At 46.6% G+C, this 15333-nt stretch overlaps 2 protein-coding genes across 3 annotated transcripts in view; one reads left to right on the forward strand and one right to left on the reverse strand.

The window, feature by feature from the left end:
• The window catches only part of PCGF6 (polycomb group ring finger 6), a 1082924-nt gene that overhangs the window by 529825 nt on the left and 537766 nt on the right, over positions 1 to 15333 (reverse strand). The window lies entirely within an intron of this gene.
• WBP1L (WW domain binding protein 1 like) overlaps positions 3565 to 15333 on the forward strand; it is a 63383-nt gene continuing 51614 nt past the window's right edge. For both annotated transcript variants that reach the window (XR_002338748.2, XM_001929157.8), the window contains exon 1: positions 3565 to 3758. Coding sequence is in view for 1 of the 2 variants with exons in the window: in XM_001929157.8 (XP_001929192.4) it covers positions 3669 to 3758 (90 nt within the window). In the remaining variant the exon portion in view is untranslated. The remainder of the gene's footprint in view (positions 3759 to 15333) is intronic.

Below are 15333 nucleotides of genomic sequence, written 5' to 3' on the forward strand. Positions count from 1 at the left end.
CACCACAGCTCACGGCAACACCAGATCCTTAACCCACTGAGCAAGGGCAGGGATCGAACCCGCAACCTGATGGTTCCTAGTCGGATTCGTTAACCACTGCACCACGACAGGAACTCCCTGTTACCTGTTTTTTAAATTTATTTATTTATTTATTGTAGGGCCGAAGGTGCGGCACATGGAAGTTTCCAGGCTGGGGGTCTAAGTATCGGAGCTACAGCTGCTGGCCTACGCCACAGGCACAGCAACGCCAGTTCTGGCTTACACCATAGCTCATGGCAGCACTGGATCCTCAACCCACTAAGCCGGGCCAGGGATTGAACCCACATCATGGACACTAGTCAGGTTCATTTCTGCTGAACCACAGTGGGAACTCCTATTATCTGTTTTGGTGTGCCTGGGAACTGAATGGTTTTTACATTTTTAAAAGGTCATGAAAAAGAAAAAGAGGACTATGTGAGACCCTGTGTATGTGGCATGCAGAGCTTAAAATATTTACTAACTGGTCCTTTACACGAAAAGTAATGGTTCTTGAGAACATACATGATGTTCACCCGGAGGGCTTCTCAAAGCATAGATTATAGGGCCCCATCTAATTGTGTGGTCTGGGATGGAGCCTGCGTATTTGCATTTCTGGTAATTTCTCAGTGATGCTGATCCTGTTGGTCTGGGGACCGTGTTTGAAGGACCACTGCTCTAAAGAGCAGGAGCCTCCTCTCTGAGGTCAAGGTACTGACTGCAGTTTGGTCCCCCCCCCCTTAAAAAATATTACAATATAATTCTCATACTATAAAGTGGTACCATTTAAAGTGTACAATTCAGTGGTTTGGGGCATACTCACCAACTGTCATTACTGTCTAGTTCCAGAATATTTTCATTACCCCCCGAAGAAACTGTACTCATTAGTGGTCACTCATCATTACCCTCATCCCCCAGCTCCCTGCTAACCCCTCATCTATCTTCTGTCTGTGGATTTGCCTATTCTCGACATTCCAGATAGATGGAATCACACAATGTGGCCTTCTGTGTCTGACTTCTTTCCCTGAGCATAATATTTTCAAAGTTCATCCATGCTGTAACATGTACAGTTTAATTTTAGCTGATGTCTGAGCAGAAAAGTCTGTGTCTTGGAGCTAGCTTCCTTAGGACAGGAAATCTGCCTTCAGCTTTTCTCACTTCCACAGGCAAATAAGGAAAACATTACCAGAGCTAGGCAGAGCTTGGAAGCAATTCTGAACTGAAGTTCTTTCAAGAATCCCCAACCTTTCTTTCCCAATTCCTTAAGCCTCCTGGCATTCCTTCTCTCTTCATAGACTGTTACTCTCGGAAAAGTCTGGAGTAGGTAGTGGCTGCAGTTCAGAGGCAGATGAAAATGAGTTCACTCAAACTGCATCTCAGCTCTGTTTTGCAAGGCCTCTCTGCTGTCTTTGAGTTGGCTCCTTCAGGATGTGGAAAGAGATGGTTACGGTGACTAAAATGCCTGTGAGAAGTGCTGATCCAGATGGGGCAGGTTGTCATGTTTGTCTGTCAGAGCTTTCAGGTTAAGGGAGAAAAGGGAGTTAGGACAAAATGCTCTGTGTTTGCCAGATTTAAACCATTGGGGTTTCCTAATGATGATGATAAGTGGCCTTTATACAGAGGGCTTATAACTCCTTGAGGCTAGGACTAAGAACTTGTGCTATGAAAATAATGTGGCCCTTGCCTAGTACTTAATCTTTTCCTCTCTCCAGGAGCTTGATAGTGGAATGGATGAATTTCTAAGAAATTTAAGTTTGTCAAAAATACGTGCAGCACTTGGGAAAGCAGCGGAGTTCCCATCGTGTCGCAGTGGTTAACGAATCCCAACTAGGAACCATGAGGTTGCAGGTTCGATCCCTGGCCTTGCTCAGTGGGTTAAGGATCCAGCATTGCCATGAGCTGTGGTATAGGTTGCAGACTTGGCTCGGATACCGCATTGCTCTGGCTCTGGTGTAGGCCAGAGGCTACAGCTCCGATTCGACCCCTAGCCTGGGAACCTCCATATGGCCCACAAGGATCGGCCCTAGAAAAGGCAAAAAGACAAAAAACAAAAAAACAAAAAACAACAACAACAACAACAAAAAAAAACCCAAAAAAACAACTTGCAGCACTTGGAAAAGCAGGATCAAGATAGAGACAGAACTGATTTCTTCACTCTTACCTGTTTCCCACTTTGCCATCATTTAAACCAAGAACCAACTCCCTCTGGGCTCAGCTATGGGCTAGAATGGGCCAGGCTCTGAAATGCTTTGGCAGGTTTTTTGAGAGGAAATTGGCAGCTACAGGGCAGCTGGCTTCTCTGCTTTGGGTCTTCTTTTGTTCGTTTATTCTCCCAACATTGATTGAGCTCGTGACTGGGCCCTGTACAAGGTGCTGTAGGAGTTTCTTTAAAAAAAAATGTGTAAGATCTGGTGTGCCATACAAAAAGCTACACGTCTAGTGGGAGGGGTCAAGCAGGCAGAAACTACAGATAGATACACTGTGTGCTAAGTGTTATGTGAATTCAGAAGAGAGGAGGGGGTGGGAATGAGGAGTTTGTAAACAGGAAACTGTGTAAAGTGTAAATGAAGTTAAGGGCACTGCATAGCTCAGTACTCTGGGGAGCTCTAAACTGTTACGTGTGAGCAGGATGTGGGAAGTGAAGCGGCAGTGGGTGAGATAAAGAGGTATGCTGGGACCAGGACACACAAAGAAGCATGTTAAAAGTTGGGACTATAAGTCCAGTCCAGGTGGTTGAAGTATTTCGAGAGGGGAAGCCCTGAGATGAGAATTCTTGGTTTTAGGTGGTAGAGCACCCCAGCTTTGGTTGGTGAAAGGGATTCAAGAAAGAATTGGAACTGGGACAGAAGAGACCATTTGTATTTAGCCAGAAAATGAGAACATGGATTGAAGCAATGGGGATGGATTTCAGACCTATTTTTAAGGTAGAATCAATAGAATTTCGTCTCTCTCATTTGTGGTGACAAAGCACTGTCTCAAATAAAGGTACTGCCTTATAGGGAATTCAAATTGACTGAAACCACTGTTTGAGATCACGAGCGGGACCTGGTACTGGGGCTATGCTTAAAGACAAAAGACATCAAAAGCTCTTTAGACTGCAGTTGTCTTTCAGAGCGCTCGGTTACCTTCTAAAATGAACTTATTTTCCAACACCCCTTAGAATTGCTATACCCCTTCCCTTTCTTTGCTGAACTGGGGAAATCTTCCGCCACACTCAAGATGGCGGCACCAAAATGGACTTCTATACATGTTTTGGATTGCCCAGCCCCGTGATTCCAGCTACTTCCGCCACTCTCTGCGGAGCAGCACGCGTTTACGCCTCCTCGCAGCACTCAAGATGGCCCGGCTTCCTCCTACTTTTCATTGGCCAGCTCTCTCCGGTCTTCCGACATCATGAGGGGGCGGGACTTGTATTTGATCGACGGCTGTTTTAACCAATGGAAAAAGGGATAAAACCAATGAAGCGCTGGAACTGGAGAACCATCCCAGCGTCTGGGAGGTGTTTCGGCTGGGCGGGGTGGAGCAGAGCCGGAAGCGGGTGGGGAGAGTGAAACAGGAAAAGAAGGGAAGAAGGAAGAAGAGGGAAGAGGAGGAGAGGGAGGAGGAGGAGGGAGGCGGCGGCGCCGTGGCGGAGGAGCAGGAGCAGGAGGGGGATGGAGAGGAGAAGGCTCCTGGGTGGCATGGCGCTCCTGCTCCTCCAGGCGCTGCCCAGCCCCCTGTCAGCCAGGGCCGAACCCCCGCAGGTAAGGGGGAGGGAGCGTCTGGGCCAGGCTGGAGGTCTGGGGGTCGTCGAGGCCTGGCTGGAGGGGGCTGAAGGGATGTTGTCAAGAGTCGACGGGTCCCAAGAGGGGCACCCATGTCTGGAGTGGACAGGATGTAAGGGGGCGTCGGTGTTTAACTGAGGGACACCTGTGACGGCTTTGGTGTCAGGGAAGTGGCAGAGGCATGGTACCAAGTGAGTGAGGGGTCTTTGAGACGGCAGTTAGGTAAGGTGGGATGGGATGGCTGTGGCCGGATAGTGGTGCCAAGCAGGGGCATGAGGGGCGCGCATTCTTGTCTCACAGTGTCTCCAAGGCAGCGATGCCGCGTTTACGTCTGTGCGGATAGGGGTCCGTGGGTTATTGAGTGGGCCTGAGAGGGAGGGAGGGGCTGAGAGGATATTTATTTCAAGCTGCACCTGGGAAAGGTCTAGGAGCCTCTAGGCCCCATTTTTAATGGTGTTGGAGGCAGGGATCTTGGAAGGCAGGTGAGATGAAGTAGACTGGGGCTCCTCAGGAGCATGGCACACGAGCGGTAACAAGCTCTCACTGTTGGGCGGGCTGGCTGGTCTGGGGGAGCCAGTCACCGATGTCGGTCTGGGCCAGCTCGGCGTTTTGAGCAAAGGGTGGTGCTGATGCCAGTAAGGGCAACAAATGGAGCACCCCAGCTTTTCTTGCTAGGTGGCTTGCCTCTTATCCAGGCAGAGAAGCTTGTGCTGATTTCAGCTGCTGCTGGCATTTCGAAACCTTAATGGGAGCGTTGCTCCTGGTGCCAAGTTGGGTGGGGTGCAGCAGGGGGAATCACCCCTCCTTCCCTTGCATTTGGCAAGGCTTTACCATTCTATTTTCTTCACTTTCTGTTCCCGTCCCTGTCTTTTCAGAAAGGCACACACACAGAGCAAAATGGCAGAGTCTCTACAGCTTAGCATGAACTTTGTGTTGTGATCAAGTAGACGCAGAGTACCAGCAAAAATACACACACTTATCTTTTCCCTAGGAGTTTATGGGCAGTCTTTTCACATATGCATCTTGTCTTGCTCATCCTCTATGTAACAAATTAATTTTTTAAATGACCTGAAGTGTATATAACATAAACCATTTAAAACCACTTAACCATTTTAAGTTCCCGTCGTGGCGCAGTGGTTAGCGAATCCGACTAGGAACCATGAGGTTGCGGGTTCGGTCCCTGCCCTTGCTCAGTGGGTTAACGATCCGGCGTTGCTGTGAGCTGTGGTGTAGGTTGCAGACGCGGCTCGGATCCCACGTTGCTGTGGTTCTGGCGTAGGCCGGTGGCTACAGCTCCGATTCGACCCCTAGCCTGGGAACCTCCATATGCCGCAGGAGCGGCCCAAGAAATAGCAAAAAAAAATAAAATAAAAAAAAAATAAAATTCTGGGAGTTCCCGTCGTGGCGCAGTGGTTAACGAATCCGACTAGGAACCATGAGGTTGCGGGTTCGGTCCCTGCCCTTGCTCAGTGGGTTAACGATCCGGCGTTGCCGTGAGCTGTGGTGTAGGTTGCAGATGCGGCTCGGATCCCGCGTTGCTGTGGCTCTGGCGTAGGCCGGTGGCTACAGCTCCAGTTAGACCCCTAGCCTGGGAACCTCCCATATGCCGCGAGAGCGGCCCAAGAAATGGCAAAAAGACAAAAAAAAAAAAAAAAAAAAAAAAAAAAAAAAAAAAAAAAAAAAATAAAACCACTTAACCATTTTAAAGTGAATACTTCAGTGGCATTTAGTACACTCACAGTGTTGTGCAACCACCGCCTCTATCTAGTTCCAAAACATTTTCATCACTCCAAAAGAAAAGCCTGTACCATTAAACAGTTCCTCCCCATTCCTCCTTCCCCCATACCCTGGCAACCACCAGTCTGCTGTCTCTGTGGATTTATCTGTTCAGGATATTTCATATAAATGGAATCCTACAGTATGTGACCTTTTGTGTCTGGCTTCTTTCTCTTACCATAATGTTCAAGGTTTATCTGTTTTTGTGGCTGAATAATACTCCATTGTGTGGCTACACCACAATTTATTTATTCCTTTATCTATAGAAGTATCCTCTGCTTCTCTCAAAGAATACATTTACGTGTATTAGAAAGAACGCACAAAAGGAATATAGCTCATTTTCTGACCCAATACATTGCTTTTTTCTACAGCTGGGACTCTCCTGTTTTAGGCTTTGTTGGGGTTGTTTTCCCAGTTAAAATCATCAACTGACAGGAGAAATAAATTTGCTTTATCTTCTAGAAAAGTTACAATCTTTAGGACTGGTAAAGCTAAGAAGTATAGATGTTGAAAGAACAAAATAGAGAACTGTTGCTTTTCCTTTGCCCCTGCCTATTTCTGTCGCTGTCGCTAAAGGCTGTTCCCAGTGACCAGCAATTAAATGGTAGAGGGTCGATTTAGGAACCGTGCAGCCTTTGGAGGTGGGAGCCCTGGGTCTGTGGTCTCCATCACCCCAGGAGAGAGGGGTGGTTGGCTTCCAAGGCACTGGTGGGAACCAGGTCCATTTCTTTAGCAGGAGAGGAGGAAGGATGGAAGGGGGAGATTCCTTCCTTGCTCATGGAAGGAAGCCTGGGAGGTGGAGGGAAGGGGTGGGAGGGGATCTTCAGTGTCATGCCCTAATTGCAGTTTGTGGATCACAGGCCATTTTCTTATCATTTCTCTGGCACTCCCACTACTTATTTTTGGGACAGGGTGGCTTTTGTACTTTGTTCCATTTGGATGGATGCTAGCATTGACCAGCAGCTATTATGTGGTTAAAGTTCTTGCAGAGAAGGGAAAGTTTTTGAAATGAGTAGTCTCTTGCCTCCTGACCCTCTTCCCCCAAACCCTCCTTCCCCCCATCTCACAGCCTCTCTTTCTCTTGCCAAGTTCTCCATATCTGTAGTGAGAATTGTGTTTTGAATTTTAACCTTTTGAATTCAGTTTACTCTATAATTATTAACTCTGGGAGTTCCCGTCATGGCGCAGTGGTTAACGAATCCGACTAGGAACCATGAGGTTGCGGGTTCGGTCCCTGCCCTTGCTCAGTGGGTTAACGATCTGGCGTTGCCGTGAGCTGTGGTGTAGGTTGCAGACGCGGCTCGGATCCCGCGTTGCTGTGGCTCTGGCGTAGGCCGGTGGCTACAGCTCCGATTGGACCCCTAGCCTGGGAACCTCCATATGCCGGGGGAGTGGCCCAAGAAATAGCAAAAAGACCAAAAAAAAAAAAAAATTATTAACTCTGAATCCACCACAGTTTAGTCAAGTTAGTTTTTGTTTTGTTTTGGCGTATAGAAATCTGTGAAGGAAAAAAAAAAACAATCTCACAGACCATTTTGGCATAGGATGTACTTCAGGTACTCAGCGTCCTTATTTCAACAAGTAGCTTCCAGCTAGCTCACAATTGAGGAGAACTCTCTGTACTCATTCTGTACTGAAAATGGTATGGGTACTGCCTTGCATTTTTATCCTCAAAATGGCTCTGGAGTTCCTGTTGTGGCGCAGAGGAAATGAATCTAATCAGTAACCATGAGGTTTCGGGTTCGATCCCTGGCCTCACTCAGTGGGTTAAGGATCTGGAGTTGCTGTGAGCTGTGGTATAGGTTGAAGATGTGGCTCAGATCCTGCATTGCTGTGGCTGTGCTGTAGGCTGGCAACGGTATCTCCGATTAGACCCCTAGCCTGGGAACTTACATATGCCATGTGTACAACCCGAAAAAGCAAAAAAAAAAAAAAAAAAAAAAAAAGACTCTATCAAATACAATCTTTCTTTTTAATTTAATTTTATTATTTTAGTGAACCTGTGGCGTATGGAAGTTCCCAGACCGGGAATGAACCTGTACCTCCCCAGTGACCCAAGTTACTGCAGTCAGATTCTTAACCCACTGTACCACAGCAGGAATGCCCCCCCCTTTTTTAATTCAAGTGTAGTTATTTTACAGTATTGTGTTAGTTTCTGATGTATAGCAAAGTGATTCAGTTATACACATATATTCTTTTTCATAATACAGTCTTTTTTTTTTTTTACACATGCATTTAGTATCAAATATATGGTATTAGGCAGCTTCCTTTCCCTGGTTCCAGCTCTGCACTGGAACAGCCATTTCCTGCCATCCTGGCCCAGATAAGTTTATCAGTTTGACTCCCTTCTGTGATAAGAACTTAGACCTCTATTCTCCTATAGGTCATTGCAACTCAGATGTGATTCCTTGAATCCATAAAGAATAAAAAAGCTATAGAGTCTCCAGATAGTAAAGCCTTGGCATTTGGCTCTTCCAGTTAAATTTTTTGTTTGTTTGTTTGTTTGTTTTTTCTTTTTAGGGCTACACCCAAGGCATATGGAGGTTCCCAGGCTAGGGGTCTAATCGGAGCTACAGCTGCTGGCCTACAGCACAGCCACGGCAGTGCAGGATCCGAGCCTCAGATCCTTAACCCACTAGGTGGGGCCAGGGATCAAACCCACAACCTTATGGTTACTAGTCGGATTCGTTTCTGCTGCACTGCTGTGGGTACTCCTCTTCCAGTTAAATTGTGATGGAGGGGTTCCCATCATGGCTCAGCAGTAACAAATCTGACTAGTATCCATGAGGACGAGGGTTCAATCCCTGGTCTCGCTTAGTGGGTTAAGGATCCAGTATTGCTGTGAGCTGTGGTGCAGGTCACACACAGCTCAGATCCCTCGTTGCTGTGGCTGTGATCTTGGCTGGCAGCTGCAGCTCTGATTCAATCCCTAGCCTGGAACTTCCATATGCTGTGGATGTGGCCCTTAAAAGCCAAAAGAATTAAATAAATAAATAAATATGATGATGGAGAGATATCGAGTTTCTTTTTCTTGTTGATTAGATTCAACACGAAAAATCTGACTATAGTGTTTAAAGTTTTAGTAGAAATGTCTTTTTCCATAAAGTGATACAGCCCCTGAGCTGGGTACAAACCTGTAGAGATGCAGTCCTTACCTTTCCTCTGCCATGCTTAAAACTTTGATGTGTCTTTTTTTTTTTTAGGGCCACACCCAAGGCATATGGAGGTTCCCAGGCTAGGGGTCCAATCAAAGCTACAGCCGCTGGCCTACGCCAGAGACACAGCAACGCAGGATCTGAGCCACGTCTGCGACCTACACCACAGCTTATGGCAACACCAGATCCCAGCCCACTGAGTGAGGCCAGGGATTGAACCCACGTCCTCATGGATGCTAGTCAGGTTCATTAACTGCTGAGCCACAATGGGAGATCCTTAACACTTCGATTTGGATGGGGGCCCTAGCTCCTAATATTTTTTTCCCCACCACACCCTCCAATAGTAAACCGCTTCCCCCAACCTTTACTCACCTCCATGGTCCCAGGTTTCAGTCCATAAACCCTGCTCCTCTCTCCTTTCCTAAGTCCAGCATTTCAGTGCAACCACCCTCATTCCTTCTTGGAGAATAGTGGGATATGAGACTTCCAGATTCTTATCCTCTTTCCCTCATTGTCTTAGTCTGTTTTATACACCAAAGTGAGCTGTTACCTAAAATCAACACCTTGAGTTGCTGTCAATCCTTTCAGTAGAATCCAGCAAACATTTATTTACTGGAATGTTCCTTCTTGGCAGCAGGCTGGTCTCACTAGGTGCTGGGAACCCTCAAATGTGTAACAGAATCCCTGTCCTCAAGGAGCTAATAATCTTGTGGGAAAGACAAATAACACAACAATGATTTGTAATGAGGAGGGATCAGCGTGGTGACAGGACAGTGGGGATGGTTGCTAAAGCTGGGGGAAGGCGGGGATTTAACGAAAGCTTCAGAGGCATTTGGACAGGGCTTTCAAGGTTGATAAAGATGAGTAGGATATCTAGGGACCAGGAAGGGGGAACATTTATTCCAGTACAAAATAGTGAAAATGGAGCGTTTGCAAGTGACACGTAGCTTCACCTGTGGGTGTGTAGAAGCCTGGGCAGGTTGGTTGAGACTTGAAGGGTGGACTGTAGTTAGATGGTTAGGAGACCCTTTATCCATTGGTGGAAGCAGTGCTGTTCGGTAGAACTTTCTGTGGTGAGAGATCTGTATTTCTGCTTTGTAGCCACATAGCCACCTGTGGCTGTTGAGGGCTTGAAATCTGACTACCATAACTGAGGAACTGAATTTTTAATGTCGTTTAATTTTTTGGATCAACTTTATTGAACTTTAATTCACATGCCGAAAGATTCATCCTTGGAGTTCCCTTCGTGGCTCAGTGGTTAACGAACCTGACTAGGAACCATGAGGATGGGGGTTCGATCCCTGGCCTCGCTCAGTGGGTTAAGGATCTGGCATTGCTGTGAGCTGTAGTGTAGGTCGCAGACGTGACTCGGATCCTGTGCTGCTGTGGCTGTGGTGTAGTCTGGCAGCTGTAGCTCTGATTTGACCCCTAGCCTGGGAACCTCCGTATGCCGTGGGTGTAGCCCTAAAAAAAAAAAAAAAAAAAAAAAAAAAAACCTCCTTATAAAGTGTACAGAAAATGTTTTTTTAAGTAAGTCATAGAGTTGTGTGACTATCACCACTAGCCAATATTAGAACATTTTCATCACTTCCAAAAGAAACCCCATAGCCATTAGGGGCTCTTCCCTTTTAAACACCCCCTCAAAGTTCTTCCACGTTGATATATAGGTATATCATTGCATGTATCAGTATTTCTTTTTTTTTGGCTGATTGGTGCAGTGGTTAACGAATCCGACTAGGAACCATGAGGTTGCGGGTTCAGTCCCTGCCCTTGCTCAGTGGGTTAACGATCCGGCGTTGCCATGAGCTGTGGTGTAGGTTGCAGACGCAGCTCGGATCCTGCGTTGCTGTGGCTCTGGCGTAGGCCGGTGGCTACAGCTGCAGTTGGACCCCTAGCCTGGGAACCTCCATATGCCGGGGGAGTGGCCCAAGAAATAGCAAAAAGACAAAAAAAAAAAAAAAACAACCAAGAGCAGACATTTATTGGCTGCCCCTGGCAGCCACTAATTGCCTTTCTGTCTCTATGGATTTGCCCATTCTGGACATTCTGTATAAATGAAATCAGACACCATGTGGTCCTTATTTCACTTGGAATGTTTTCAGAGTTCTTCCACGTTGATGTATAGGTATATCATTGCATGTATCAGTATTTCTTTTTTTTTGGCTGATTGATGAATGTACCACATTTTCTTTATATCCATTCAACAGTTGATGGATGTTTGGGCTGTTTCCCCTTGTGGGCTGTTATGAATAATGCTGCTGTGCACATGCATGTACATGTTTTTATTTCTCTTGGGTATGTACCTAACAGTGGAATTGCTGGGACATATGATAGCTTTCTGTGTAACCTTTTGTGGAACTGCCTGGCTGTTTTCCAAAGTGGTATGATATTTAATTTTAATTAATTTAAGTAGCCTTTACTGTAAGCAGAAATTGACAGAACATTGTAAATCAACTATAATAAAAAATTAAAAAATAAGTAAGTAAGTGGTCCCATCGTGGCTCTGCGGTAACGAACCCAACCAGTATCCATGAGGACTCAGATTCAATCCCTGACCTTGCTCAGTGGGTTAAGGATCCGGCGTTGCCATGAACTGTGGTGTAGGTTGCAGATGTGACTCGGATCTGGAGTGGCTGTGGCTGTGGCTGTGGCATAGGCCAGTGGCTACAGCTCCTGGTCAATCCCCTGGCCTGGGAATTTGCGTACGCCATGGGTGCAGCCCTAAAAAGATAAATAAAGTAGCTGCATGTAGCTACTGACTGCATATTAGACAGTGCAGATCTAACAGCTCTCCAGTGTGGAGCTTTCCACATGTAGTCTGATGTGGTGAGGGCATGGCCTCTGGGGGTCAGAATCTTCCATTACTGCCCCTGAACAAGTTATCTAACCTCTTTGTGCCTCTGTTTCCTCATCTATAAAATGGGCATAATAATCCATGTCCCTTACAGGTTCGTTGTGTGGTAAAAAGACATAATATGTGTAAAGCTTTTGGAATGTACTTAACGGTTACTAAATATAATAATACTTATCACTACTATTATTATTATTATTTTTTTTGTCTTTTTGCTATTTCTTGGGCCGCTCCCGCGGCATATGGAGGTTCCCAGGCTAGGGGTCGAATCGGAGCTGTAGCCGCCGGCCTATGCCAGAGCCACAGCAAACGCAGGATCCGAGCCGAGTCTGCGACCTACACCACAGCTCACGGCAACACCGGATCGTTAACCCACTGAGCGGGGCCAGGGACCGAACCCGCAACCTCATGGTTCCTAGTCAGATTCGTTAACCTCTGTGCCACGATGGGAACTCCTATCACTGCTGTTATTATTGGCGGCCCTCAGAGTGCATTGTGGTTGGTCAGTTAGTGTCAACTCTCAAACGAGGTTCAGAAACTGAGATTTGGGGATTGGAAAGAAACTTCCTTGATTCTGTTCTACAGCCGAGTTTAGATTTGTCCGTGTGATCTTTTACCCACGTAGGTGACTTTTCATGGTGAACCTGTGTAGTGCTTCTCAATGGAGGACAATTTTGCCCCTTCCTGAGGACATCTGTCAGTGGCTGGAAGTATTTTTGATTGTTAGAACTCAGGAGTGCTGCTGGAGTCTATCATGTGAAGGCCAGCGATGCTGCCAGACGTTCTGCGTTGCTCAGGGTCGTCCCCCCACAACAAAGAATTGTCTGGCCCCAAATATCGGTGGTGCCAAGGTGGAGCAACCCTTGGGTGGTACCTGCCATCCGCTTGCCAGCTCCCGCTCGGTATCTCGGGGTTTGAGGTCAGCCTTCTTGTGAAGAGATGTGTGTGCAAACAACTGCGGAGAGCACATTTCAGGTGGAACAGTTTAAAGCTTTAATGTCCTGCATCTTGGTCACTCTGAGGTTTGTTGACGTATGTTACCAGTCAGTTCTGCTTTGTCAGCCAACATCAACTATTTTGACAGAAGCACATTTTTTTTTTTTTTTTTTTTTTAAGTCTGGGGTTCAGTAAGCAGGTGAGCCTCCCTAGGTCAGCCAGTCTTGAACTTTCTTCCCTCTGGCTTTGGTCTGCCCTTGTGGTTTCACTTTAAGAACATGTTTGTTTTCGGCCCCGTTACAGCCTCATGGCCAGTTCCTTTCTTTTCTCAGTGTCCTCCTTGGTCCCATAACCAATCTGAATTGACTCATGTTCTTAGAACTTTTTCCTTTCCCCAGTCCAAGGCTTGGCTCTCCTCTCGTTTTTGGCCTCACGAATGTTCGTTTGCTCGCACACAGGCTCATCCTGCAGAAACCCTTCGGTGCTCTCAGGGTCACCACAGAGAGGCTGATGGTCCTGGACAGCTGCGGGCTAGATCTGGAGGAGAGCCCTCTCTTCCAGGCCCCAGGATGCAGCTCAGCTGGGGGTGTTGAGCACAAGCTGGCAACTCTGGAGGCTCTGGGTATCTTAGATGGCTTTGGATTCAAAATTCCAACTGCCTGGAGTTCCCGTCGTGGTTCAGCAGAAACGAATCTGACTAGCATCCATGAGGATGCACGTTCGATCCCGGGCCTTGCTTAGTGGGTTAAGGATCTGGCATTCCTGTGGGCTGAGGTGTAGGTCACAGAAGCAGTTCAGATCTTGAGTTGCTGTGGTTGTGGTGCCTGAGGCCAGTGGCTACAGCTCCATTTTGACCCCTAGCCTGGGAACCTCCATAAGCCAAATGTGTGACCCTAAAAAGACAAAAAAAAAAAAAAAAAATCCAACTACCTTTTGAATGCCTGTTCATCTATATTCCTGAGGGCCTCTTTCTTCTTGCCTTAAGTTGTTGGACTCACATTTGAGGGACCATCAGGACCAGATGGTGCAATAATGTGGGTTCATTCCTTGCCCTGCAACCCCAATTGTGGGCAGTGCCCCCGGCCACCGATCCCACTGTAACTGCACAGACAGAGTGGCCTCTGAGTGACAGGGAGCAGTGATAGTGGGTCTTGGTGACCTCTCTACTCAGGCCAAGGTCTGGCTGTAGGCACCGCCCTTTTGTCCCATCCTTTGCAGTTCCACTAGGTGGAGCAAAGTCTGGCCAAAAACCCGCATGTAATTTGGAAACCACAAACAAAGACCTACCAATAAATCCAGAACATTGCAACCTGGGAGGTAAGGAAAAGGGAAACAAACCTCATCCTATTGAATTCTGCAGCTTGTTGATACAATTCTGGGCTTTCCTAGTGTGGGAATTAAAGTAGGTCATCCTCTCAGACTTGTAAGCCTTGCCTGGATGGGGTTTGGGAGATTCTCTTGCTTACTCAGCTACGTTCCCATAGCTGGATTTATTTACTTTTGGTTTTCATCTTTCCATAGTTTCTTCTGTGGGAAAGTAGATGAGCTGTGTATCTTCTGTTCGTGGTGCCCCCATCACCCACAAAGCACCACAGCTCAGTTTTGATTCACAATCTTAGGTGTTTTAAAGAATTTAAACTTGTTTTGGAAGAGATGAGAGTGAATATAAGACGGTGCAAGAATGTTGGTGGCTTGGAAGGGTGGGTCTTAGAGTGAAGTTATAAAAACATGTCTGTTTTGATTTTTAAAAGTGGAGCAACACAGATCTTATGTTGTAACAATGTTGTGCATGTTGTTTTTGTTTGCCATTTTAAAATTATCTTCCTCATCTCAAATGCCACCTGGCCATTTCACCCCAGTAGGAAAAGCCAACCAGGGAGTTCCCATCGTGGCTCAGTGGAAATGAATCCGACTGGTATTCTTGAGAACATGGGTTCAATCCCTGGCCTCCCTCAGTGGGTTGGGGATCTGGCGTTGCTGTGAGCTGCGGTGTAGGTGGCAGATGCAGCTCTGATCTGGCGTGGCTGTGGCTGTGGTGTAGGTCAGCAGCTACAGCGCTGATTCAACCCCTAGACTGAGAACCTCCATATGCTGCAGGTGCGGCCCTAAAAAAGAAAAAGGAAAACAAAACAAAACCAATCACAGACAGTGAAAAAAAAGTAGGTTGGTGTATTGATCGGATTTACATATTTGGGGTTTATTTGGGAGAGAAAGTTAATATTTGGCTTTCTACATGGGTATGTTGGAGCATAATAGCTCTTCGGGACCTGAATGTAGAGTTGAATAGTGTGAGAAGTTCATCCTGTGTACTTCTTTCTTTTTTCTTGAGTCCCTCGTCTTTAAATATACAAATCCCCTTACTGTTTTCGCGGTGGGTGGGGCCAGGCAGAAAACCTGTGCCACTGGCCTGATTTGGCAAAAGGTTCACTTTGGCTGTCTCTCCATTTTCTTTCTTAGATGTGATTGCTGCTTTTCTTTGGGCTTTAAGGTACCTTCTCATATCACGTTTTTTTGTTTGTTTTTTGTTGGTTTTTGTTTTGCTTTTTTTTTTTTTTTTTTTTTTTGTCTTTTTAGGGCCTCACCAGCAGCATATGGAGGTTCCCAGGCTGGGGGTACAGTCGAAGCTGTAGCCACTGGCCTACACCACAGCTCACAGCAATGCCAGATCCTTAACCCACTGTGCAAGACCAGGGATTGAACTTGTGTCCTCATGGATGCCAGTCAGATTTGTTTCTGCTGAACCACGACAGGAACTCCCCACATCAGTTTTTAATTACACAAAAATAACACACGCTCATACCAGTGGTAAATAATACAGAAGTACAAGAATACTTAG

This window comes from Sus scrofa, chromosome 14 (assembly GCF_054392235.1).
Source record: "Sus scrofa isolate SSC_HxYL_T2T_F1_AM1 chromosome 14, Sscrofa_HxYL_maternal_Yorkshire_Landrace_v2.0, whole genome shotgun sequence".
Taxonomy (NCBI): Eukaryota; Metazoa; Chordata; class Mammalia; order Artiodactyla; family Suidae; genus Sus; species Sus scrofa.